The 24650-nt window shown below is 51.0% G+C and overlaps 5 protein-coding genes across 5 annotated transcripts; 3 read left to right on the top strand and 2 right to left on the bottom strand.

The window, feature by feature from the left end:
* Positions 1–813: 813 nt before the first annotated feature.
* On the top strand, positions 814–1808 carry JN550_013821 (uncharacterized protein; the record flags this gene model as incomplete). The annotated part of the gene is made up of 2 exons (XM_049312450.1): positions 814–1148; positions 1211–1808. The coding sequence occupies 2 exons, from the start codon at positions 814–816 to the stop codon at positions 1806–1808; spliced, it is 933 nt and encodes a 310-aa protein (XP_049164206.1).
* Positions 1809–2157: 349 nt separating this feature from the next.
* Positions 2158–3129, bottom strand: JN550_013822 (uncharacterized protein; the record flags this gene model as incomplete). Its single annotated transcript, XM_049312453.1, has 1 exon — positions 2158–3129. The coding sequence occupies one exon, from the start codon at positions 3127–3129 to the stop codon at positions 2158–2160; it is 972 nt and encodes a 323-aa protein (XP_049164207.1).
* Positions 3130–7817: 4688 nt separating this feature from the next.
* Positions 7818–8966, top strand: JN550_013823 (uncharacterized protein; the record flags this gene model as incomplete). Its single annotated transcript, XM_049312454.1, has 2 exons — positions 7818–7965; positions 8029–8966. The coding sequence occupies 2 exons, from the start codon at positions 7818–7820 to the stop codon at positions 8964–8966; spliced, it is 1086 nt and encodes a 361-aa protein (XP_049164208.1).
* Positions 8967–9749: 783 nt separating this feature from the next.
* On the bottom strand, positions 9750–10997 carry JN550_013824 (uncharacterized protein; the record flags this gene model as incomplete). Its single annotated transcript, XM_049312455.1, has 3 exons — positions 9750–10070; positions 10158–10653; positions 10705–10997. 3 exons carry the CDS (start codon positions 10995–10997, stop codon positions 9750–9752), a joined length of 1110 nt encoding a protein of 369 aa, XP_049164209.1.
* Positions 10998–12317: 1320 nt separating this feature from the next.
* On the top strand, positions 12318–13431 carry JN550_013825 (uncharacterized protein; the record flags this gene model as incomplete). The annotated part of the gene is made up of 5 exons (XM_049312456.1): positions 12318–12433; positions 12492–12575; positions 12632–13151; positions 13201–13329; positions 13420–13431. 5 exons carry the CDS (start codon positions 12318–12320, stop codon positions 13429–13431), a joined length of 861 nt encoding a protein of 286 aa, XP_049164210.1.
* Positions 13432–24650: the final 11219 nt, after the last annotated feature.

A 24650-nucleotide genomic window follows, 5' to 3' on the forward strand; every position in this document is an offset into this window, starting at 1 on the left:
CCCCCACCACAGGCAAATAGAAGCGATTTTCAAGAAGTGTAGTAGTGGCCGAAGGCGCAGGGACATGAGCCTTAGGGGGCGAGCGCGGATAACGGCGGTCTACAACGACCCTATATAACGCCTCATCTCGAGTCTCCTACATATCACCATTAACTAGCAAACTGCGGATATAGGAGGAATATTGTTGGTGATTAATCAATGAGAGCGTGGACCCCAACAGATTATCACTAGCGCATGTTCATGGCATATTTAATCATTATCAGCGGCTGAGTGACGTGCTACCGCCCTTATTTCCTTCCGCCGTCTTGTCGAATCAAATCTCCGTATCCCTACAAACTAGGTACCACAAAGCCACCCACCATGCAAACTCAGTATGAACAGTTGGAGGGAACGAGTAAGCATCTGTATATCAGAGTGGTCGTATTTTAACTCTTGATAGGTAATGCATTGATGTTCCCGCCACATAGGGCACCGTCAGCAAGCTTTGGCTGCTGCATATAGGATGCTAAGCACGGCACTTGGGATCCAAGCCGCTGTGCTTGTAGATACTATAGAGTATATGGGGTGACATGTTCATAGAGACGATAGGCATGGGCTGCGCGATTTATGCAGAACAGGGAAATCCGCCCATCTAGCATTAGTGCCCTTTGGGCGTAGCGCCTTCGGGATGAACCTCTCCCCTTGCCCAATGAAGGAAAGACCAACCAATCACCCTCCCCTCCAACGCCCCCGTGCTAAATGCTCACTCCACCAGATCAACATCTTTCAGTTGTCTCTTCACATTTACACGTTGCCTAATTATTCCAAAATACGATGGCTTACAGTCATCGCCTCGGATCTGCAGCCTCCCGCGGATTTTCGGCCACAGCAGTGAACCGTTACCAGTACGATTATCGCAAGGCGCTTGCAATTGCGGGCCCGCTCCTGAAAAAATCAGATAAAAGAAGTCATTTGAATACGAACAAAGGCACCGTAACTTCGAAACAACCGTTACCACTAGCCCTTGACCTGAAACCTCCGGTGCTGGACCCGCTCCAGCGTTCCTTGGCTGAGATTTTGGATCATTTCGGGTCCACGAAGTTAGGTGAGCAGGTGACAGCAGTCGATCCTGTGAATCAGCCAGAAATCAGCAACGAGGCGAGTCTCATGTGAGCACTGTATCATGCCTTTTAAATAATATTTCGGCTGAACGAAGATATCTGGTGTCCAGCGAGGAAGCTGGTCCGTACTTCTTTCAAGTCGCCAAGCACTTGTTGCCAGATTTACTTCGAAGTCTTGGGTACGACAAACCACTTGAAATCTGTACCGAGCCACAGTCCTCCAAATCATCTGTTCCGGACAAGGTCATCAAGTACGACCACAAACCCATTTTAGTTCTAGACTATAAGGGACCGAACTGCATATTTGAAGACGAGCTAGAGCTGTGCTCAGCCGAGACCGAAGAAATTGCTCGCGAAAGACTTCAAGAGACCGAGCTCGATCGCGCCAGAACAGACCTCGAAAACCCAACCGATAGCTTGCTGTTTTCACCAGGCGTCACAAAAGATACCGTCAGATTGATCCAGCAAGGCGTGAAGTACTTCCGAGCCACCAAAGCACCCATGATTTTATTCTACGATTATGACATTTTATTGGCTTTAGAAGTACCATCAACATTGTTAGATGGGGCTTCGGACGTGTTAATTGGCACGACTGTATGGAAAGAGCCTCAAAAATCAACAGAAGACGAACCAGTGCCATATGCGAACAATCATGTTGCCGTCTTACTGCGTATGGTCATTCGAGCAATTGAGATATCTACAAATTAGATCAGCTGCTATGAAACTATCATCTCTAGGTTCCATACCGAGTGTCGCACAAAGAATCGCCAAATATTGAATTTATACATGTTGGGCCCGCAATCCAGACTCAAAAGTGGACTTCATACTCCTATCATGTGATGCAAGGAATGACTGCTAGGCATCAAAGGTGGTAGTGAAAGCATTGATATTCATAGGAATCAAAGCTTGATATGCTAATTTCATCACATCAACGATGTTTTATCTATTCTCTCGCCCTGTATGTCACGCTGATAACACAATTCGTGATTTACCTCGACTTCTTGAATTTTGCGCTGCGCATTGGTTCATACAGAGAGCTTGGATTTCGTCCTTCACTTTATATCCTGTCTTTGGCATACTCGTTCTCCAGCCAGTCATCCCACGGCCAATCTATTAACCAGGCAAAGTCAAGCATACAGTCCCGCAGATCCTTGTCAGACCATCGCTTGATTATTATGGATCTTGACTCTGGCAACATCGTTGGCTGGTGCTGTTCTTGTATACGCTTGCCACATTCAGCCATGTCGAAGTCGATCAAGCGAATATCCGCCTTCTCTCCCTCTTTGGCAGATATGACAATGACATTTCGCGGATCCAAATCGCCATGAGCTACGTTGAGTTGCCGTAATATGCTATGGGCATCCAGTACTGCCGACATGATGGCCTTTCGTTGTGACGAACTATAATCTTGAATCTCAATATCCTGGAGCGAAACTCCTGGGACGAATTCGTACAGGATCGCTCTGACAGGCCGGAAAACGGAGGGATTGCCTGGGAGCGGAACATCAATACTGTATGATCCAAGAAAGCGAGGAACTACAGTTCCATATACGGGCTTCAGGTGGTGATAAGCCAAGGTCTCGTGAGCAAAGGCTGCATCGCAATTTGCGAAAGGGTCGGGGTGTTCTGTATCGAAATCATAGTACAACGGATCATAGAATTTGACGGTGATACTGGTGGGGATTGGCCCCTCCAGTGGCTGGGGATCCTTTTCCTGGTTGCTCAAGAATTCAGCCTGTACTATTTGTGAATTGGCGCCGTCATGTACTCGTACATGGCGTTTGATTCTTAACCCTATCATCCTGTTCCTGGGGTGGCCCTCCGCAGGCAGATTTTCCAGACATAATTGAAGAGGATGTATCTCTCGAATATCCTTCTCAATCTTTCCACGAGCCCATGTATAGTAAAAATTCGGCGGCTTTGGCGGTGTATAAGCCTGCGCTTTGATGGTTGTTCCCGGCTGATATGGAATGGATGGTTTTGCTTCATTTGGGTGCGTAGCCAAGTAACTGTATCCCCACGTTGACATGCTGGATGAGAGTTGTACCCGCCCCATACTTCCACAGCAGAACCTTGACAAGTGTTGCCGCGACAGCATTATTCGTCCCTTGGAAGTTGGCAAGGAATAAGAAACGATGAGCCAAGGCGCAAATGGTTGATGGATGGTGGTGTTGTAAGATGAAATCTGCATGGGTCGTGAGACTAGTGCCTGAGTACCATGACCGAAGATTGGCCGAAATTGGGCTAGACACAGAGTGCGGCGCAAGCGCCAAGGCCAGCGCCTTTTTTCATGATCTTCGTTTGTGCTTACCTAAATTTCTTGCGATAACTTAGCTCAATCCACTAGTGGGCGAAGTGCATTTGCCTTCGCAGCATCGGCTACCAGCTCAGACGGATTGTTCCACGAACCCCAACCCCAACCCCGCCGCGGGGGGTGGGCTGTTGATACGGCTTTCGCGTATAGGGCCGTTGTCGTCTTGAATCCCGTTTGTGTCACCTGGGGAAACCCAGCACAGTAGTAGGCACAGGATTGACAATAGACCTCTGTAGTTGGAAATTCCTATCGTCTTGAACAAGGGACCCTGTATCGTTACGCCGCCTGTGGCCACACCTGAGCTCCCGCAGACCCTCCACTGGTGCGGACTACACGTTGCCGTATGGCGGCGTATCTCTTGAACCTTTGGCGAGTGCGGACATGTACGGTGGCTATGATCAGCCCTACTCAGATAGCGTCGTAGGTGGTGTAAGAAGCGCGGAGTGCGACTACGTCTCCTTCCCTGCTCGTTGGCCGCCTCAAATACGTCCATATATAGTAGGCACATCGTCGACCATTCCAGATTTCTTTTCGTCCGTCCTTTATTAACCTCTTCTCCCTAAACTTCTTCGCTAAGAATATAGCATCATGTCAAGCATTGTTCCCATACAAGGCCTCAAACAGCATTGTTGGGGGTTTGAACACTTCGTATGCGTCGCGCAACTGTCAAAGTATGCTCTTTCGTGGTTTCGAGCTCTAATCTCAGTCTACTTGACAATTTCATGTGCTGTTTGCATCATGGATCTTCTTTAGCTTCAATGAACGATTGAACGTATATCGATGTGCAGACCTGACAAATATTCTCTGCCACAGTATCCAAGAACGATGCCAAGGCATCGGCCAGCTCTGTGTTCCACTCCACCCCCATATTTCAGCGCGTTCAGCGGCTTAGTGCGTGACTGCGATACAGATCGCTGAGATCACCCTACCCAACATGTCTATTCGATAAAACAATTGAGCTTGGCTGACCTGCCGTACGACGTTCAGCCATTTCACCGTCGCGGAGTCATCGTATTGGTAACTTGAGCAAGCGTTTCTACCATAGGGAGTGCCGAGCTATGGGGTTCGCACAGCAAGGACGGACGATTTACGACGTACTGTCTACTTCAGGCGTTGAGTCGGGAAGAGACAGCGTTGACAAGCCATCTCGCAATAGCTGATGCCCAGCCAAACACAGGCCGCATTCTCAAAGCAAAGCCGACCACCATCTATGGTAAGGCGATTGTGGCAACCTGGCAGACCCTCGCAGTCATCGCAGCAAATAAAGCCAGTTGCCAGCCATCATATTGCTTTTTGGCTTGGCGGACATCAGATCCATTCACCTGTGAAGAACTTTCTGTTGCGCACAGGATAACGTGGGATCAGGCTCGCGCCCACGGCAATTACCTGACGCCTCCAGGCCTCCGCAAGCCGCATAGGCGAAATTGAATAGGATGACTGCAGTCAATCCCAGTACACTGATGTGCAGGCGATCCATGATTGAAAGGTGCACTTTTGGCGAAGCCATAGATTGGTCAGGCGGGAAAGGCAATGAAGGCATCTACAGAGGAACTACTCCATGCCTCACGACAGCTCCTACAACGTGATGATTGACAGAGTATCTTGCGGCTACGAAATGTACGAGACGGACCAGGAGAGCATGTCGCGCGGCAGTGCCACCGGTACCCTTGGGACTCCTCCCACCAGAAGCGCGAATACTAAACGTGAGGGTGGGAGACAGGACTATTTGATCACTTCATACGTGACAAACAAAGAGTGATCAAAGAATAATAAGTGTCTTTCAGTCTCGACTTCATTCGGTTATGTAGCTATTGATAGTGACCGCCATCTAGTGAGTTTTATGTATGAGGCCAGGTAGATGCAACACTCAGCATCCATGCCCCTGCTGTTCATTGTTTCTGATCATTTCTTGAAGTCCATAGGATATGGCATGATCGCCGACCCTGCAAAATGCATACCGCCTAGTGGCGCACTCTGAGCAGACGATCTAGTATCACATGTCAGTGAAACGAAAATACTGTTGAATGCCGGGAGACTAACGCATTGGCAGTGTCGATGCGCAAAAGCCAGAAAACAACCCATCCGCTGCTGACATGCGCAGCACTGGCTCAAGTGTTTCGAGGCCAGTTTCTTGGATGGAGGAGAGGCTGGCTCATAGCTCCGCCCAGCGAGCGACAGCAGCTCCATACGGGCTATAGCCTCATGCCGAGCTTCTAGGCTTTTATGAACGTCGTGAAAGATGTGGCGGATCAGGTTCGTCAGAGTGCGCCGAGATTGCCACAGGGTCCGGTCATAGTTTGACATGATATCCTGACAGTGATTGACGTTGCCAGGCTCATGGACTTGGCTCGGACGATGCACCTCCACCGAGCTGAGCTGGCCAAGAAAATAGTTACGGGCCGCTACTGCCATATATATAATGTTGTTACTGTTATTATCCATCCTGATTTCTGGTTTAGGTCGATCGGATAGAGTACAGTGTCCCATGTCTAAGGCGTTTGGGGACATCCGTGCGTGTATAGGCTGTTCTTAAAGAGGCTCGCCACGAAAGGAAAAGGGAAGAGATTACGCTGCAGCATACATACTGTACTGCACCACTGAAATCTTCAGTCCTTGCCGAGGTGTAGAACAAGCGGCATGGCAAGGCGAGATACTGTGCACGTCCGTTCTCCGGCACTAACTTGAGTGTATTTTGCTACCTTCATTCGAATCGTGTTGGTCGGTCACAAAACGGTTCCCGAAGCGCCTGCATTTCCCGTTCTCAACCTGTCTGTCAAGAGCAGCTCCACGTCGTGTCACAAGCCGCCCAAGGACACTTCTGTAAACTAACGCGGCCGAAGCATCGGTGGCTAGAATTGTCTATGACGCCTCGCGTCAAGCAGGCCGCTAGGTCCACAAATGAACAGAAAGGGACATGTCCTGGAACGAGGTCGGTCTGTCAGGAGAGTGACCAAAAGGAGTTTCGCCAAGTTGCCAGTGGACGGATGCGCCCTAGTGGCTGTAGGCTGCAGGCAACCTTACGTACCTGCGCCAGATCAGGCCCCGCAGGCAGTTGCAGCCCCACGGACTTGGACCACCATAGCGGACCACCTTCAATCGACTTCAATTCGTGGCAGGAATTTGACATCCAGACAGGGCTCTTTCTGTTCGCTCCTCACATGAACTTGCGCCACCCTACAGAACAACAACTGCAGGCCATTTCGTGCGTACGGCCACTTCCTCGTCAACGTGCCATGGTCCGTTTATTCACCTCTTTCGGTCCTTGATTCTCGACCTGAGGTGCATCACGTTGTAGACGCGCGAAACAGACTTTGGGCTGGTTCGTGCATCGCGTTCGAGTGGGCCAAAAGACGGTTCTGGAGTCACTTTAGTCCCTAGACACGCCCCGCAGATGACAGCCAGGGGAAAGTTCGGTCCGCAGCTGATTGCAGCCAAGGGATGGTTCAATCCCACGACCGAGGCTATGCCCGCAGTCGGTTCCAGCCATGGGACGGTTCGGTCCCAAGGATCCCTTTGACCATGTGCCGCTTGAGCTTAATCTGACATTCCATGGACCAAGAATTTGCCCTTCGGCCAGCGATTGGTTCCCAAACTGCGCGGCTAGTTGCAGACATGCCCTGATGACATTTCCTGTCATTGGCGAGGCAGCACAGAAGCAGACCTGGTCATTTTAGGTCACATTGCAGCACTCGGACGTTTACCTCATCATCCGAGCCCATGGTGAATGTTGCTTGGAGGATGCGAAGACGAATCGGCAGGTTTGTGGCATAGCGGTTAAGTGCTTATAACAAGTCGGACACTTGCCGCCTCCGGGTTCTTCCAATCGCGGGCCATTCGCGCAATTCTATCTGCCGTCCATTCCCTTCGGCATCCAAGCTCAAATACAATACGGCACAGCACGTGCACAAAGCCACTGTCTTGGTACCAATCGAGCCTTCGCCCAGGGCCAGACGAGGCACGACACAACACGACACGATAGATACCATCGGATACGATATTATCTAAATGCGTCTCGCGGCGCAGCCACCATCCACCGATCCCGCTGCTCGTCAACCGTGCCGCCCGTTGGCCACACCCACACCCACACCCACACCCACACACACACACGGCACGCGTCGCCACCACCGGCTACCCAATCTACACGAGCCGGCGTTTCGTAGGACTGCCCATTCTGCCCATTGAACTACCAGGCTCCAACATAGCTCCCGCGACCGACCACGTCTCTGCTCTTGCCGTCTCTGCCGCGGCGTGCAGTCGGCGCCTCAACTAGTCCTAGGCCGACGGACTGGCGACCAAGGAGTGCCTGAGCTCTGCACGCCCTCAAGAATGCTCTGCCAGTCTCAACCGAAGAGATAGTACAATAGCCTATCTGAATGCCATCAGATATGATACGCGGCGTCGTCATGCCTGCAAGCGGTGGCGCCGTGCCCAGTTATCCTCGCGAAGAGTCCAAGACGAGCACGGGTACAACGCTCCCCCCACTGTCCGGCATGGAGATTGGAAATATTGGGCGCGCCAGGAGCGTACACGTCCCGGACGGCTTTGGCAGTGGTATCTTGTCGTAGTCCCCGCAGCTGGCACAGAAGCACGAGTACGACCAGAATAGCGTCTGAGCATTCTCGTCACATCGTCAGACGCAGTCAAGCCGGAGCGATTCCCATCCCGACACGGCCTCCCAGCGCTGGGACATCCTAAACCCGACTACCGAAGATGACAACCACGAGGAGTTCTTCTTGTGGGGCACGGCGCCCGGTCTTGTTGGGCACCGGCGGAGGATTAGCAAGCTGCTTCGGTCGTGCTTTACGGGCAGGCGACCGCAACCCCGCGGCCAGAAATATCAGGCGGACAAGATCGATCGGCCGTACGACCCGGCCGACTGCGAGGTGCTCCCGGCCTACAGGGAATCGAGCGACGAGTACGACTCCGAGACCTGGGAGGAGATCCAGCAGGAGCAGATCGAGCCCGCGCGAGCTTGTGCCCCAGACAACGCGCCCCTGTCCGAGGAAGAGGTCGGAAGCATACTCGACTCCTGCGTCAAGGCGTACCAGGCGGACTGGTACCACGATAAGCTACCCAATCTAAAGAGCTTGGCACAGCTCGCGCCGTCGTCCACGCAAGCACAGCGCCTCCTCCACCAGGAACACGACCACCCGGTCCACATAATCGCCCAGCTTCGACGCAATCTATTTGCTCCCAGAGCCCCCTGGACCCGCGTGGCGAGGCTGGTGGAGGCCGCCGTCGTCCTGCGACCTAGCGTCAGGGACTTGCTCAAGGTCGAGTGGCGGCTGGGCTACCCCCAGCCGCCGTCGCCCGCGAGCGCCTGCGACAGCCTGTGTGCTGCCGGCGACGAACACGATCAGGACGGCGAGGAGATAGAGAGCGACTTGGAGGACTGCGACTGCAGACGAAGGCCCGCCGCCCCAGGGAGCGCCCGCGCACCCACGCCCGACGGCCCGCCATCGCCCCCGCGCCCCCGTGCCCTGCCTAGACCCGACCCCATGGTGATCGACTTGACGGGCGACAGCGACGAGGAGGCCCCCCCCCGCCCCTAGCCTCCACAGAGTCCAAGGACAGCGCCCCCGACGATGCCGAGACGAGCCAGGCGGAAGCCCTGGCCGGGCGTTTCGCGAACCGCGGCATCTCCGACAAGGACTGGGCGAGCCTCTGCCGGCTCTTCCAGATGGACGCCAACGCCGAGGCGCATCGACGTCCAAAGCGAAACTCCTTTTGATCACTCTCCAGACGGACCGACCTCGTTTCAGAACGTCTTCAGACGAACGTGACGCGGCTGTACGAATGTGGTCACGAGGCAGGTTCTGGCACGGCGGCTAAGGGCGATTCGACGCTCGCAAGCAAGCAATCTTTTCGTGCCCCTCCCACGACTGGGTGTAGTCGTGTCGACAAGATACCTGCATGCTGCCAGAAGGCAGGAACAATGCCCAGAGCAGCGCCAGGCTCCTCTCCTGGCACACCGGTGATAAGCGCCGGAAACCGGACGACGGCAAATGACACTCCCGTTAGCGTCGGAGAACGGATGAGTACGATATTGTACCCTCCCATGCCGTCGGATACACACCTCGGCAATGACTGAAGAGCCCACTGACGGGTATGCTACAGCTACGTGAGCCCTTCGATGGTCGCTTGTATCTAGCCTAGGATAAGACTTAGACACAGGTTTACTAGATAGAAGATGTAAACACGTCCTTCAGCTGTTCCTCTTACGTTCTACTCTCTATTCACCCTCTGGGGTCGATGCCTGATTGATACCAAGGCAGACCCTAGACCGGAAGGATACTCATGATCTGGAGGCGTTGAAGGCAATCCGAAAAAGCTGATTAGGGCCGCTTCTTTCTTGTTGGCAGCTGGAAGTCATCATCAGCAGCAGCGGCTTCTTCGGCAACTTTCTCCTCATCGAGACGGAATTGAGTTTCATCGTCGGACAATAGACGATCAGGTGAGCTAGATACCGGAGCAGGCCTCCTTCTCTTCCGGCTCGATCTGACTCCACCATCTGTAGCATGTTCTCTGGCGGTTTGCATCCCTTGCGCCTGAATGAGAAGCTCTGCAAGCCTTGCATATGTTATTTGCAGTCCTGTCGCTCCCAGCCCTTCACAAAGCTCGTCCGGCGCGAAATCCCTCAACGCCAGTCCAACTACCTGCGTCGAGTTCACAAGACTACCATTGGAAGATTGAAATGGCTACCTGAGTTAGACCCGTCCACATAAGTGTGCCTCATCACATACCTGATAAGCAATCTCTTGTTCGACATCGAGAACATCCTCATCATCTTCGCGGACATATTTAGCCCGCCATAGTGATACCGTCGATGATTTCGACACGTCGTTGATGTCAATTCCGATGACAACTTTGATGTCGCCGTTCGAAAGCTGTATATATTGCCAGGCCAATTTTCCGAGGTCTTTGCCATCTTGTGAGTAGGATATCTCCACCACCACGCCGGGATATGCTGCCTTCTGATGCTGAAACTGACCATCTGGATGTCGTTGCCACGCACAGCCGACATTGCTGGTTCCCTCCTCTTCTGTGTCTTCCTTTAAGAGTATTCGGGACGAGGCTCCATTCCTGATTTGTGCCGCGAATTCCCCAGCCGCACCTGTTTGTGCAGCGATACGTTTAATGTTTTCGTATATCTCATCGGCAACGGACGCAGATAGGAACTCGTGGATTGGAGTAGGCATGCGGATAATGAGGTCTTGGGATTGCGGATCATAATCCACCCTGCAGCATATTAGTCTGGTGAAATCAAGTGCAACCGAAGGTTTTACTCACCGCACCTTGTCTTTGACGTATGAATCCAACGACGGGTCACCGCTGAGTGCAGCCTTTAGCTGATCAAACTGCGGTGGTGATAACCTGACTGAAGCCTCTTGCGCGTCTAGGGAATTATGTTGATGGTTCTCGAAGATTTTTAACAAGCCCTCCACGCTAGGATCTGAGAGCGTGCGTCGCTCAACTGAAGCTGGAGGAGTCAATAGCAGTGCACCGCGCCTTTCTGGGGGAGTGCCCGCAATGGCTCTCTGGCCGCCCTGTGTGAAACTGGGCAAAAAGGCCGGGCTGGCCATGTCCGAATGATTGTGGACGAAGGTGGGAAGCAGTGTATACAGCAACTCATCTGCAGCTATGCGTCCGCTGGTTGCCTAAGCGCGGCCTCGGGAAAACGTAGATCCGATCAAGCCCAAGGAGGCTGATAGCCGAATGTCGAGCTTGGGAATCTTTGTTTCAAGCATTGATCTCGAACGGCCTCGATACTTATCGCGCCGCCTTGAAGTTCTCTGTTGTTTTTGACTCGGATACGCGGTTCCGATGGCCAAAACTTCTGGCAAGGGAGAGAGAGATTTATTCCGGCTGCAGTTGCCTGCGGGGCATGATCTGGCGCCGGCACGGAAAGTTGTGCAACTGGTTACAGCCACTGGGGCGCCATCGGTCCACTGGCAGCTTGGCACACAAGTCCTGCGGGCCGTAATTCAACTTTAATTCGTGGCAGAAATGGACCAGCCTCATATCAGGACGTGTTCTCTTCTGTTTATGTGTATTCCCACTGACCTTCTTGGCGCGCGATGATCAATGAACATTTCTAGCCACGGCGCTTTGGCCGTGTTCGACAGAAGTGTCCTTGGTTTACGACACGACATGAAGCTGGTCTTGACAGGCAGCTTCAGCACAGGAAATGGAGCAGTTCGGGAATCGTCTTGAGGCCGGCTGAGAGGTTTCGAATGGACATCTTGCCAGGCGTCATGCTTCGGTGAGTTCTGTTCATTTGAGCCGCATGCCATTGATTCTCATCTCTTAGGTAGCCATGGCTGGCATGCAAAGTTAAGACGTCCGCTTCGGTCAGCCGGCGATGGCAATTTAAGTGGTCGTTGCTTAAGCCTTCTAGTGGGGTTCGGAGGCAAAGAGGATACAGCTTGGCCGGGTTGTCTTGCAGTCAGTATTGAGCGGCGCGACGTTTACGCTCAGCTTCATCACCCCCGGCCCCTCGTCCCCAACTTAACATATCTCGTTTTGCGTCATGGCTTGACATCTGAAACTCATCATCAACTTGATCCTGCGTGGAAATGCCGATTGGCCTATAACGCATTCAAGATAAAACCAATGGATTACCCTGAGACAATGGCGTTTAGCTTGCAGCAAGTCTAAAGCTTCTTTCCCCCCTTGGCAAATGAACCCAAGGATTTCAAGGTAGATTTCCCATGATCGCGCATCAGCACAATTTCGACCGTCAATAGTGCCCGCTTAGGTGTGAGCATAGTCGCCGCTAAACTCGCTTTAGTTGCATTGGTTACGAGGTTTCAAGGCCCATAGGGAACATTGGCTTTGAAAGTTTCTTGTATCCCACACAATCCCCGCTTGTGCCTTACTTCCTTTGCACCCCAATCATCACCATGGAGATCGTCCAAATATCTGATAGCACAATGCCTGGCGTCGCCGCGCCATCGTCTGCCACATTGAGCGAGCGATTGACTCCAATCAAGCGCCGGGCTTCCATCGCGTGCCGTCGGTATGTTCCTCACAGCTGAATCTCATGCCCAGAAGCCCCAGACGCTGATCCAGCGTAGATGTCGACGTAAGCGCAGCAAGTGTCTGTCCAATAAGAACTCCCCATGCAAACTTTGCCTCGAGGCTGGCGTGCCCGAAGAGTGGTGAGTATCAAGCTTGCCCGTCTCATTTTCGGTTCCATGCTTATATTCCCGCATAGCAATTTTCCGTCCCGCGGAGATCCTGAAGATCGTTCCTTTCGTCACCCTCGACAAAGAGCTGATAGATGGCTTAAGGCGGGTACCTTCAGCGCCAAAGCAAAGCCTGTACCGATCTCCAGCCTGTACAATGTGCTTACCAACTCAAAGCCCCCCAAATGGGAGGATGAGTGGTCTCTCCTACCCGATATGCATATAATTCAGGAGAGCGTTTCCACTTTCGCTCTTCACTTCTTCCAACTCGGGTTCATTCATAAAGATCAGTTCTTTTTGCAGATCAAGCAGAATCCAGGATCCGGAAGCGCATTTCTGCTCCTGACTATTCTGAGTATTTCGGCAAAGATCAACAAGAAAATCCAGGCAGCCTGTGGACTGGGCCAGAACACAGACAAAAGGTTCATGAGGAGTGCCGAACGGCTCGCTATCGATGAGCTCTACAGACAACCAACCTTGGAGAGGTGCCAGGCTTTCCTTCTGTTGAGCATTTTGCAACAAGGAGATGGAAAATCTGACTCGAGTTTCGTAGGTTTTTGCAAGCAATGTCTGATAATATTTTAAGCTGACTACCCAGATTAACCTAGGAGTGGCTACAAGAATGGCCGTGCTCATGCGGCTACATCGCGAGGAGGCATATGAGTGGGTCGCACCAAGCTCATCATCTGAAGAGATCATACGCGCCGAGGCTGCTAGGCGAACCTTTGTAAGTTTGACTATGTATAACAACACTTTATCTTGATGGCGAAGTTTCGAGATAAAATATGATGCTAAGTCATCACTTGACATTACTCAGTTTCAGTTTTAGCTAATAAAGAACAGTGGCTACTAATCATCCAGGATAATTTGCATAGCGGTCCTTATAAGCCTGCGTGTATCGCCTTGAGCGAAATTTCCACCCTTTTACCATGCGATGAAGAACATTTCAGCAATGCCATCATCCCAAAGGACCGTTCTGCGCTGGAAGGGACAATTCCTGCCTTGCATCAACCACACCTCACCAATCTTTGCCGAGGGTCACTCTTCGCAACGCTCATCCAGACTCATTGCCTGTGGAGTACAGTGGCACGGTGTGTTGATGCGAATGACATGAATTTTCAGTCCGGGCACTACAGCAACGCATACTCAAGGCTCGTTGCCAAATTGAAGCACTTCGAAGAGAATCTTGTCCAGGGGCATAAGTTCGATATAAAATCTTTGGAAAGATACAGGGAAAACAATAAAGACTTAGTAAGCTTTCTGTACTCAACTTTTCTAGAGCTCGCTGGCTAATGAATCCTCACCATGCATTCTTGGGCTGTACTGCTAGCTTGCGGCTCTGCAATATAACCCTAAGGAAGGCATATGTGGATGAGTGAGCCAGATGCATCTTGCAACAGGGCAATTTCTAACCACGATTCAGAATGATTCTATCCACAGCAATCGAACCTCAAGATCTCAGCACACACGCTTACAGCCAAATTTCGGCAGAACTTATCGATAATGTCAGGTTGCTATACATGCAGCTTGAAGCACAGTATAGCGATGATCGAGCCCCCGAAGAAAGACCCGCGTCGCAAATGACCGTAGGTGACAACATGACCATTATACGCCATTAGACTGATAGAATGACAGGCATTATGCATGTACAATTGTGCCTTGCTGGCCATCTACATGTATAAGTTTCCTCACCGTGATCCTCATCTTCCTGCTACTTCTGCGTAACACAAGCTAAAGTCCTCTAGTTGATATACGTCGGCATCCTGACGAGATTCGCCTAGAAGGGGAAAGGATGTATCAAGGAATCGCCGTTTTCTTAGAAAAGGCTCAAGCCTTGTGGCCGCTAGCCGAGGTTTGGCTTTCGGAACTGAGACGTTGGTTCAAGGCCCCGCTCATCAATAGTGTCCGCTTAGAAAGTGGTATTATGAGTTATGGAGTAAGAAGACCCATTTCTCAGTGGATTATTACTTGCCCTTCTAACAGTGGGCAGCATAATCAACGGCCATATGCATTCCCGAATGCACCAACCCTGAGCCCTGCTCGGCAGACCAAGAAGCTCACTCAAAGTTGTACCAAATCAATCCTGCCGCAAACACTTCCCATGGGAATGAATACGATTCTGTCCGAACATAGCTCCCCGAGGTTGGCACCACCGCAGCATACGTCCCTGCACACAAGCTATGTAGAACCTGGTTCCTTGGCCCATGTATCTCCTTGCACACGCTTCAAGCAACTATCGCCGCCTGCGTATCAATTTTCCCATGTGTGTGGGGCTCAGCTGGAGCGGCCTGACAGGAACGAAGGTTTCCATGCGCTGTATCAAGGAGCCCGAGATCCGCTAGTAGACTACGACCAACTACAAGAGACGTGTCCCCTTACCTACGGTATCGGCTACCAGCCAACAACCATTCCAGATCATGAATTAGTATTTAATATGTAGCAGGAGTTGGCTACATCGTGGCCAGCACCTAATGCACCGGCCGATAGCTTCTATTCGTCAACCAGCCTATCACAGCACATCCCATGATATGGCGCGACCAGAGTAGGCCATATTAGACCACTACAACGTGAAGTAGGATGCAGAGAGCATTTCAAGCCCAAGGCTAGCTCGATCCTTCTCCGGGGTGGCGAAGAAAACAACAGTTGATCCTCAATACAGCTTCAAAACCGTTCCATATCCTAGAATTGTTCGTCTCAATGGACGTTTGGATGCTCCAACACTGCCAGTAGATCCCGGTTATTGGCAAAGTAGCAGGATGGCCGGCATAGCTTTTGAGAAGAACCGTGGATTACATGATGGTTTCTAGCATCCAGGTGGTCGTGGGTGCCGACAAGGTCTTCCGGAGGTGCTCAGCATCGAGACGAATTTTCGTGGGTGCGCACGAGGACTTGCTCGGAAGACGAGTCCATGAGTGGGTATTATAGTGGTCGCTAAAGAACGTTCCGTTTAGGGTCGGATCTGAAGGTCTGAGGTTGCGTAGAAGGGAGACTTCGATCTGTGGAAGTCCGCAGGGAGCCCGCTCACGCAAACGTTAACAATCCCTGCTGCAGTGGCTTTGCTCGATTTGAAGTTGTCAAATTCCTGGGTCACTAGGGTACATTGGCCGGACTTAAGCCGGAATTCTCCAAGTGGCTCTGCGGCGCGAATAGCCATTTCTCGCGAATGAAGGTCGTGCCGTTATTGCCGGCTGAGGTCGCGGATATTCTATTATTTAGACGGAGAAGGAGGCACCATCGTAGCCGACAGTTTAGATTGGGCAAGTGGTGGTTTACCTGTGCCATCATTCTACTTGTGCGCCTCGGATCACGGCCGTTCCATTGTCAGTTCTATCGCTATGTCTCGCGAAGTGCATGACGGTCGTTTTTTTTCGTCATGGAATCTACCCGCTGCGCTTATGCTAGAGCCAGTTCAAGTATGCCATCTGTTCGTGACTGGTTTGCTCTGGCGCTATCACCTGAGGTAGCCCGCCTGTCAGCGTACCGTTCGCAAAGTTTCTTGATAGAACGACTTGACCAGGTGACTAACATCGCGCAGAGGATTCTACTCATTTCGATAGTTCGCTCAAGGATCCTGTTGGTGCCTCGGGCTCCGTTCTGACAAGGTCAAGCTCTTTCCAGCATGAGCTACATTCCTGGTCGAAGGCCGATGGGCGATACCACAAACCCTGGGCACGACAACCAAATGTGCCGTTATTTTTGGATTCGAGACAAGGTAGCTTCAAAGCTAGGGACTTCCATACAAAAAGACTTGCCACACTCAAGACAGACTCCTGCCAGCTGCAAGTAGTATATCGTTACGAGCTGCCCCAAAGGTCTTATATCCGTATGTTCAACAACGACGTCTCTTTCTGGGCTTTTGCCGGCACGGTTGCAATTGTGCAAGCAATGCGGGACTCAAATCCTTTCCATCTGACCAAACAGCTTCAGAAGAGGGGCGGCCCTTCTAGTAGATGCGGTATCTGGTTCTCCCACTGTCTCCCAGCGCGGGCCATTTCCACGCCGTCCTGGTATCCCGAGTAGTTGTTCTCGACGGCCTCAAGTAGATCATCGTCCAAGATATCACTTCGCGGCACCCACGACGAGGAACCATCTTCTAACTACCTAACGAGAAACGCATCTTTCTTCCATCTCTCCAGTATACAGTCGATAGCATAGCTAGGAGGCTCTGGTGTGCTTTCTCGGTGGCCCGTAGCATCACCCGGGGTACCTCCGCCTGGCGCTAATGGACTGCAGGCTTCTGGTATCGAGGCCGGTGGCGATGGTAGTCCGTGCAGCAATGCGCCATCGACCAGGGGGCGGATATCACCCTTGATTCTCATTGCCATTGGTCTGTCTACGAGACTGTGGCTTGGATGCGTCTACGAAAGCACCAATCTACTATAGTACAAATCACAAGCCAGGATAATTGCTGGAAGGACAGGATAGGCGGGGGTGGCAGCCAAGCCGCAGCCGGACCACATCAAACCACTCGGTCCAAGGCATTTCGTGATCTGCGTCGAGATATCGACCGAGGCGAGTCTTTACCACGTTTGGAAAGCTCGCTTCCCTATCATGTGGCTACACATTATTATGGAGTACGTAGCGCTTAGTATAAAGGATCTAGCGACGAGTCTTACTAGTCGTGACGAGAAAGGATCTAGCGACGAGTCTTACTAGTCGTGACGAGACAGCGGTTATTCAGCAATGGTCTAGGATTGAGAAGGCTGCGTTAGACCTAGGCTTCAAAGATGACCTACCCTCCGCCATTCAGGCTCCTGACGCCCGATCTAGCATGAGCATTGCCATGTGAATGACAACAAAGGCGGGACTATTTTCTTGTTATGTACTAGGATATGGGCCGAGAACTAAGGAATGCTTTATGTCCTCCGTAGCTCTTATAGCCTTGCTGGTCGAACACGCGCACCGCATGTCAAGTCAAAAGATGGAACGACAGTCACAACCTACTAGAACTCATCAAATCTGGCATGCCACCAAACACTAGCCCTCGTCCACGTATAGCCACACCGCAACTCCCCCAAACATCTTGCTTTCTTCCCAATCGACGACGCCGACCACCCCGTTTGAAACTCTGCAGCGCTCTGGTCTTATCTGTCGTGTTTTTTTTTTATGTCTCGCAGCTCTCTCAAGCCACTTACTTGCATCCAGTATCTTGCTAGCTTACATCCCGACGTCTCCTCTGCCAGTCGAGTCCCTTCCTTCAGAAGCACATCACCAACGCCCTCGCCTACTTAAAATGCCTCGTGACTGGTGGGTCGCATCGACTTATCCACCGTCATCATTCTTACTCGTGCCCGCCGCCTACGCAGCTCGAGACTGCTGCGCACGTTTGGCGAAGCGTATGGGACGTCTCATTCCCCTTGTTCCACTCTCACCGTAACAAACTGCTGCTTATCCCGATGGTGGCGCCGGCTACACTTGACTGTAGGCGATGGCCCTAAGTACAAAGGGGTCCTACAAAACGAAGAGGGTTGTATGACCTGCGAAAGATCCATGCTCACCAAGTCGTTGCTCTGGCTTGATGGGACGCTTTGTGCCTAATCTCCCTCGCTTGGGTGACGGAATGTCTACATTACCGACCGACCAGGGGAACTCGCACGGTTCTGTGGGAATACTTAGTTATTTGTTCTCGCTACTCGTTCGTGTAGCTAGCCAGCGGATAGAGTATCTAGTGGGCCTTGGGCCCTGGCCACGCATCATCAGTAAGCATCTTCTTGCTCAATATCCCACCCAGATCCATGACATCCCGGCCCTGACGTAGACAATCGAATTGTATTACACAGTAAGATACCCGATACCCGGTAGCCAGCAGAGTGATGTTCCTCTTCTTGTCTTGAAGCTAATTACCGCTGATCGACACCGTTTCACTCCAGGATATGCAGTTGCAATCCAACATAGGGGCTTCACGTTATGAGATCTTCCAATAACCCTAGCTGCGTCGCAAGCGTCAGAGGAGTTCGCTGAGGACAATACCCAAGATCGCAAGCCGTATACTTACCATTGAAGTACAAATATACCTCAAAATTTGTATATTGCTATTGAACCAGCAGATCCCAGGTGGGACTTTGGTCCTCACGAGTTTCCATGGTGTACTTCTTGGTCCTGTGTTTGCAAAGGTTACAATGGCCAAGAAGACATCACCCGTGTAACCCATGCCTAACCACTCTCAATCCATGGACAGACCCACCCCACCCCGGATTGCCTTCACGTGTACCAAGCTAGCAACAACTGGGACTCATCTATTGTGATGGGCATCTGCGTGGTAGGACCAGTATAAGGCCACGGGGACAATCTCAGGTGCGTCGGGTTTTCTGTCTGTATGAACAACAGTTCCATCTCAAATGATAATGAGTACTTTCGACTCCGACGCGTACAATGAACTATGGCGAGGTGAATGTTTACTTACAACGCTTTTGGTCCATCTAGATTTCAAAGAGCGTTCGTTCCCCACTACAGGTCGGTGGGACCGAGACTTGATTTGATCCGACGGCCATCAAAGGCTTGCCCTGTGTAGACCACGTACGACTGCATCGAAACTTAGGTCCAGTGTAACATTCGGTGAAAGAAAACATACTTGAAAGGGTCGACGTGCAATCAAATCATCAGATACCACATGATACAATCATGCAGCCCTGGTCCCATCAACACCTAGTGGCTCAAGCACCTTTACATCTCTTTCAACGTCCACTGTTGTTCGCGGAATGTCACCACCAACGATGTCACGAAATTTCCGAAGGTCCAACACGTCGACGACGTAGACCCGGTAAACCCTCCGAACAATGTGGCATCGTTGGTGGTGACATTCCGCGAACAACAGTGGACGTTGAAAGAGATATAAAGGTGCTTGAGCCACTAAATGACGAAGGATTTATGGCTATTGGGATAGGCAGTAACAAGCTAGCTTGGATAAAAGATGAAACTGGCGGGACAGGTTGCTTAAATAATAAACCTCGAGCTATGTATCCCGGTTGAGAGCAAGCAAGGAGAGGCCGGAATATTGATATATCCCTCACGAATGTGGCTAGCTTGCGCTCAAGAGTCCTGACCCGGCTTCGACCATGAGATGTATGGCTTTAACCTTGCTCTGTATGCCGAATGAAACATGCGCCAATGTAAAGCAAGACCCTTACCCCTACTAATTGCCACGACGATATCCTTTAGCCCACCCGGGTTAGTCATCATCGATGACGAAGCTGGCGAAGGCTATGCAATACAACGGGATTATCACCTGTTGAACGCATATTAGATGGAGCGGCTAGCCGTCGTGAGGCGTTGATCATGAGACACGTTGACCATCATTAAACGGGTGACCAACCCGGAAAGGCTAGGACTGCATCCACACCGCCTGCTTTCGAAGTGGTGAGACGATTGTACTAGTAGAATGAACAGAGATATCTGTGCCTTGGGGCGCGCAACATAACTGGGCTCTTCGTTCTGTGCTATTCATGAATAACGTCGGTTTCGGTGATGAGTGCTGTCCTATGAATGTGTACAGTCCCGGAATGAATGGACGCAATACATCCTAGTTCTGGACATCCGTGGGGCATGTGGTACGCCGAAACTGACTGCCTGCGCACTGAGAAAAGCGTGCCAGCTGGGAAAGGTGATGTAACTAACCAGCTTAGCCAAGGAGAGACTGAGTGCTTTCTGACAAGCTGCACCCGCTAACTCAGCTAAGAGTGACAAGCCACCATTGCAGATAACCACTGATTTCCCGCTGCACTCGAAAGCAAAAGTACTACTCAGGCAGGCCATTCGCCTCGTTGAAGGACTGGGTCGACCGGGTAAGCAAGAAGCCCACGCTAACTACACAGTAGACAGGGGAGCAAAAGTCCCCACACAACTTTTCACCACTGGCGTGACCCTTGCAAGAGGTGTCAAAGCGGGAGAAAATCGTTCGATGTCTTGGCTGGCACGAACTGACTCAACCTTAGAGGGACTAAAGTGGCTCAATTGGCAATACCTTGCATCGATCGGGTATAGTTGATGCGTATTGCAGGTCATCGGGATAGTACGTACATATGTAGGTAGCAGCCGCGGCAGCCTTCCCCACATCAATTCCTAGGCATGAGGGTAATCTGCGTGTTGTAGTAGCAACCAACATCACGAGGTTGCGATTGATTATTGAAAAAAAGAAAGAAGAAAAAACTTGCTGTATTCGAATTGGGTTTATCGAACGACTTTCCATAGTTGCTCGTGGGAACAGCCGTAGCTCAGTGAATCGCCCATTGATAAGTCGGGTTTGATTACAGTTTACCGAGCTCTGTACAGGCTAGGGGAAAGTTGATTTCTCCTTATCGGAAGATTCTGAAAAGGGAGCGGTGAGAGATGGCTTGTTGTGGGGAGAGCCTTTTGCTATCCTCAAGCAACTTACTCGTAAAGATCGATCCGACGAACCCGCTTAGCTATAAAGGTGCTCTAGATAGGTTTAGACAGCTAGATACTATGCTATATAGCTGGGCTACCGAATGCACTTTGGCCTGCACTTGTTGAGAAACCTCTGTTATAACTGAACTTAACTATAGATAAAAGAATGTTTAGCTCAAGACCGTCTCCATAGACAGCCTTTAGCTAGCAGGCAGAGATACAAACTCCAACTCATCAAGTGTCTTAGTGTTGCCTAGGCAGTTCAAAATGATTCTCGGTTCGCCAAAGAGGGTTGTGGTAGCTGACCTTGAGGCGCGTTGTAGCACGGGTATCAACCCAAGATTACGAGCATCGTCCTTCGTTATGCATCATGATCTATGCCCCGAATTAGGAGCTACATACGAGTATACTGTAGTCGGTATGATTTGTGTGACCTTATTTATTGGCCTGGCGCGTTTCCAGGAGGACTACGTTGTTCCAAATTTCGACACCATCACACAGCAGTCTATTCAATCCAGGATTCCCGCTAGATAGAAAGCTGTAGTTGTATCTATCATATGCAAGCTAGTCATGGAACTACAATACATGACATTCCTGATTCATCCCTAGGAGAGACTTTGTGATTGCTCAGTTTTGTCCCAGCCGGGTGTCACACGTTGTCAGGAAAAAGTGTGCCTAATGCCTTTAGCGTATGTGAATTCTGGTGAGAATTAGCGAGAACCGCTAGTAATATGATAGTCCGCAAGCGTGGGGGAGGAGAATGGGGCGAAGGGCTAAAAAGCAAAGATGAGAGAAAATGGAAATGGAAAGAGAGGATGGAGGGTTGATGAAAGGAAATCCCTCGGATACACCATCTATGTTTCTAGAAGTCATATTATAATGAGTACGATTTATGCACCGCCAGCGCTGGAAATTGTGCCACTTGTGTATGGCACGCCGGCTGGACAACACCTAACTACCATGTAGAGCACCCTGACTGTTGACAACCTGAGACACCCCTGCCTTAGTCTCTCACCATAATGAATACCGAGCCTGGCATCCTTGCAATGATCTCCATCGCGAGTGCCGGGGCCGCCAAGCCAATTCAGGAAGATCGACAAGCCTCATTCGCCTATGCTTAAAATTTTCTTAAATACAGGTCAATGACAGCTGCATCGTCTAGTCCTACATTCCACGCCCCACAGTAGACTCACGCTGGAGTGTGTTGTCAAAGCTTCCACATCGCTCCCACGGCGAACAACCAACAAAGATATGGACTCTTAGGAATTGAGCTTTACCCAATATATGTCAATCTTAACTTGTTGTCAATCTCCTCGAAGCCGCGCCGGGGCTATGATCAGGAAGCTCCAGTCTTGCAAAAACAGCGACGTTAGGTATTAGGAGGATCTCCATTTCTACTCTGGACCGTAGATTTAGTCGAATAGCCCGGCGTGAGCCGGACGTTGTGGCATCTATTAGAAGAGAGGTTCAACTGCTATGTATAACTTGCCGCTGGCCGCGCTGCTGTACTAGCCGACCAAGTAACCATGCCGTGCATATCCATATCCATGTATTCACTGTGGTTTGGCCGGACTAGATCATATTTGCCTTCAGGCTCCCAAAGAAACAGTCTCGAGAGGGCCGTTTCTTGCGAGTCGGTGCTGGGAAATCCAATTAGCACCGCGAAGATGGGGGCGTACTGCTCCGGCATTCATGATATCTTAACATGATCGTCTATAATACCCACCCTGAACCACGGCCGTTCCATCAGTGATGGGCAAAATAACCAACCTCCTTCCCTTGCGTCCGGAAGGCAAGCCATTTTCCGCCGTCAGTGGTGTTGCGGCAATTTTAGGTGTGCACAATAAGCCGTGAGGTGGCGTAGGTGTGGTCAGGAGGATGTTTTGGGGGAGCCCAATCTGTCTCGGCGAACAACTCCGCAAAATCCGCCGTGGGGTAGGTTGGCATTGGCCGCCGTCACCTTACCGCTAGTTAAGGAGGCGCCAATCGGCTTCCTTGGTTGGATACCTATTCGCGGCTTTGGTAACCCTCGAGAGCTCGAAATGCTCAGAAGTTCTTATCAGTGCGACGCTTCCCATAAGGTCTTTCCTAGCAATATATTTTGCAGCTGCACATGGACAAGGTTTGATGCCAATTCTAGGGGGTGCAGAAACAGAGGAGCTACTGCAGCACCAAGTGTTGGCAGGCAGACCCTAAATGCATTGATGGCTTTATCTTGCAGTGCTAGTTTATCAGTAGCGTAAGCGGGGAAACCGCGTCACCATGCTGAAGGCAGAAAACATCACTCTCCTTCTCGCCGCTACTCTCTTTCCTTTCACCTGCCATGCCCGAATACGCCACCCACGAACGAGGCCAAAGCGCCATGACTAGAAATGTTCATTGATCATCGCGCGCCAAGAAGGTCAGTGGGAATACACACATAAACAGAAGAGAACACGTCCTGATATGAGGCTGGTCCATTTCTGCCACGAATTAAAATTGAATTACGGCCCGCAGGACTTATGTGCCAAGCTGTCAGTGGACCGATGGCGCCCCAGTGGCTGTAAACAGCTGCAGGCAACCTTCCGTTCCTGCACCAGATCATACCCCGCAGGCAGTTGCAGCCCCGCAGATTCCGACCACTTTGTGAATCAGCCTCATTCGACTTCAGGTCGTTGCTGGGCAGGAACTCGACATCCTCCTCAAATGAGTTTACGCCGTCCTTGTATTGTTCCAGGCCATTTCGTGCGTACGGCCACTTCCTGGTCGATATGTTATGGTCCGTTTGTTCACCTCTTTCGTCGCTCATTCTCGACCTGAGGCGCGTCACGTTGTAGACGCGCAACGCGAACTTTGGGCTGGTTCGGTGCATCGCGTTCGGGTGGGGTGAAGTCCGTAACCCGAGACCTGCGCCGGCGCGAGAATTTTCCTTGTCATCGGGTCACTACTGTAGCCATGCAGGAACATGTAGGTTCCTCCGGACGCCCTACACCGTCATCCAACCAATCGTAGTTCTGCAGAAAGGGTAGGCCATTAAGCACCAAACTCGTACTTCCCTTTGCTAGCTCATGCTAATTGCCGAATTCGAATGCATGCTCTTGTCCAAGTGAAGAGAATCGGACAGTCTTTGGTTCCGTAAAAGTGGACCATGGTGGTTGTGCACCAAGCGTCCATGATTTCGGCGTCTCTTCAGGTGGGCGATTCGTTAATATATGTTGGCTGTAGACCTTTAACACTACTATTCAACGCGATATTTGTGAGTGGACGACTCTATATGGACTGCCTGTTGCCCACAACTAAACGATTCTGTAACGAAAGACACAATCTGATCTCAAACCTGCTATAATTTAAATAAAAGATGACAAAGTGTATAAACAAATATAGGAAAATGGAAGGAAATCAATCATAACCATACTCCAACTGCACCATGTCCTCTGCCCAATGAATTCTTGAGACAAAGGTTTTCCGTGGATGATTTATTTATCCCGTTACTGTCAATCTATTCATCTGTTCTTGAATACGCTGCATTTGTAGCTGCAACTCGGCGATGACAGAATCACGTTGTCGAACGGTTGACACAAGATCCTGGATACGATCATCTCCTGTCGAAGTGGGATTTGCAGATTGGGTGCCAGTGAGCGTAAGAGAATCGTTGTTCAGTTGGCCCGTCCGGTTACGCCGATAAGTGTTATCGCGAGCTTTGAG

This window comes from Neoarthrinium moseri (genome assembly GCF_022829205.1).
Source record: "Neoarthrinium moseri strain CBS 164.80 chromosome Unknown scaffold145_Wmoseri_CBS_16480, whole genome shotgun sequence".
NCBI lineage: Eukaryota > Fungi > Ascomycota > Sordariomycetes > Amphisphaeriales > Apiosporaceae > Neoarthrinium > Neoarthrinium moseri.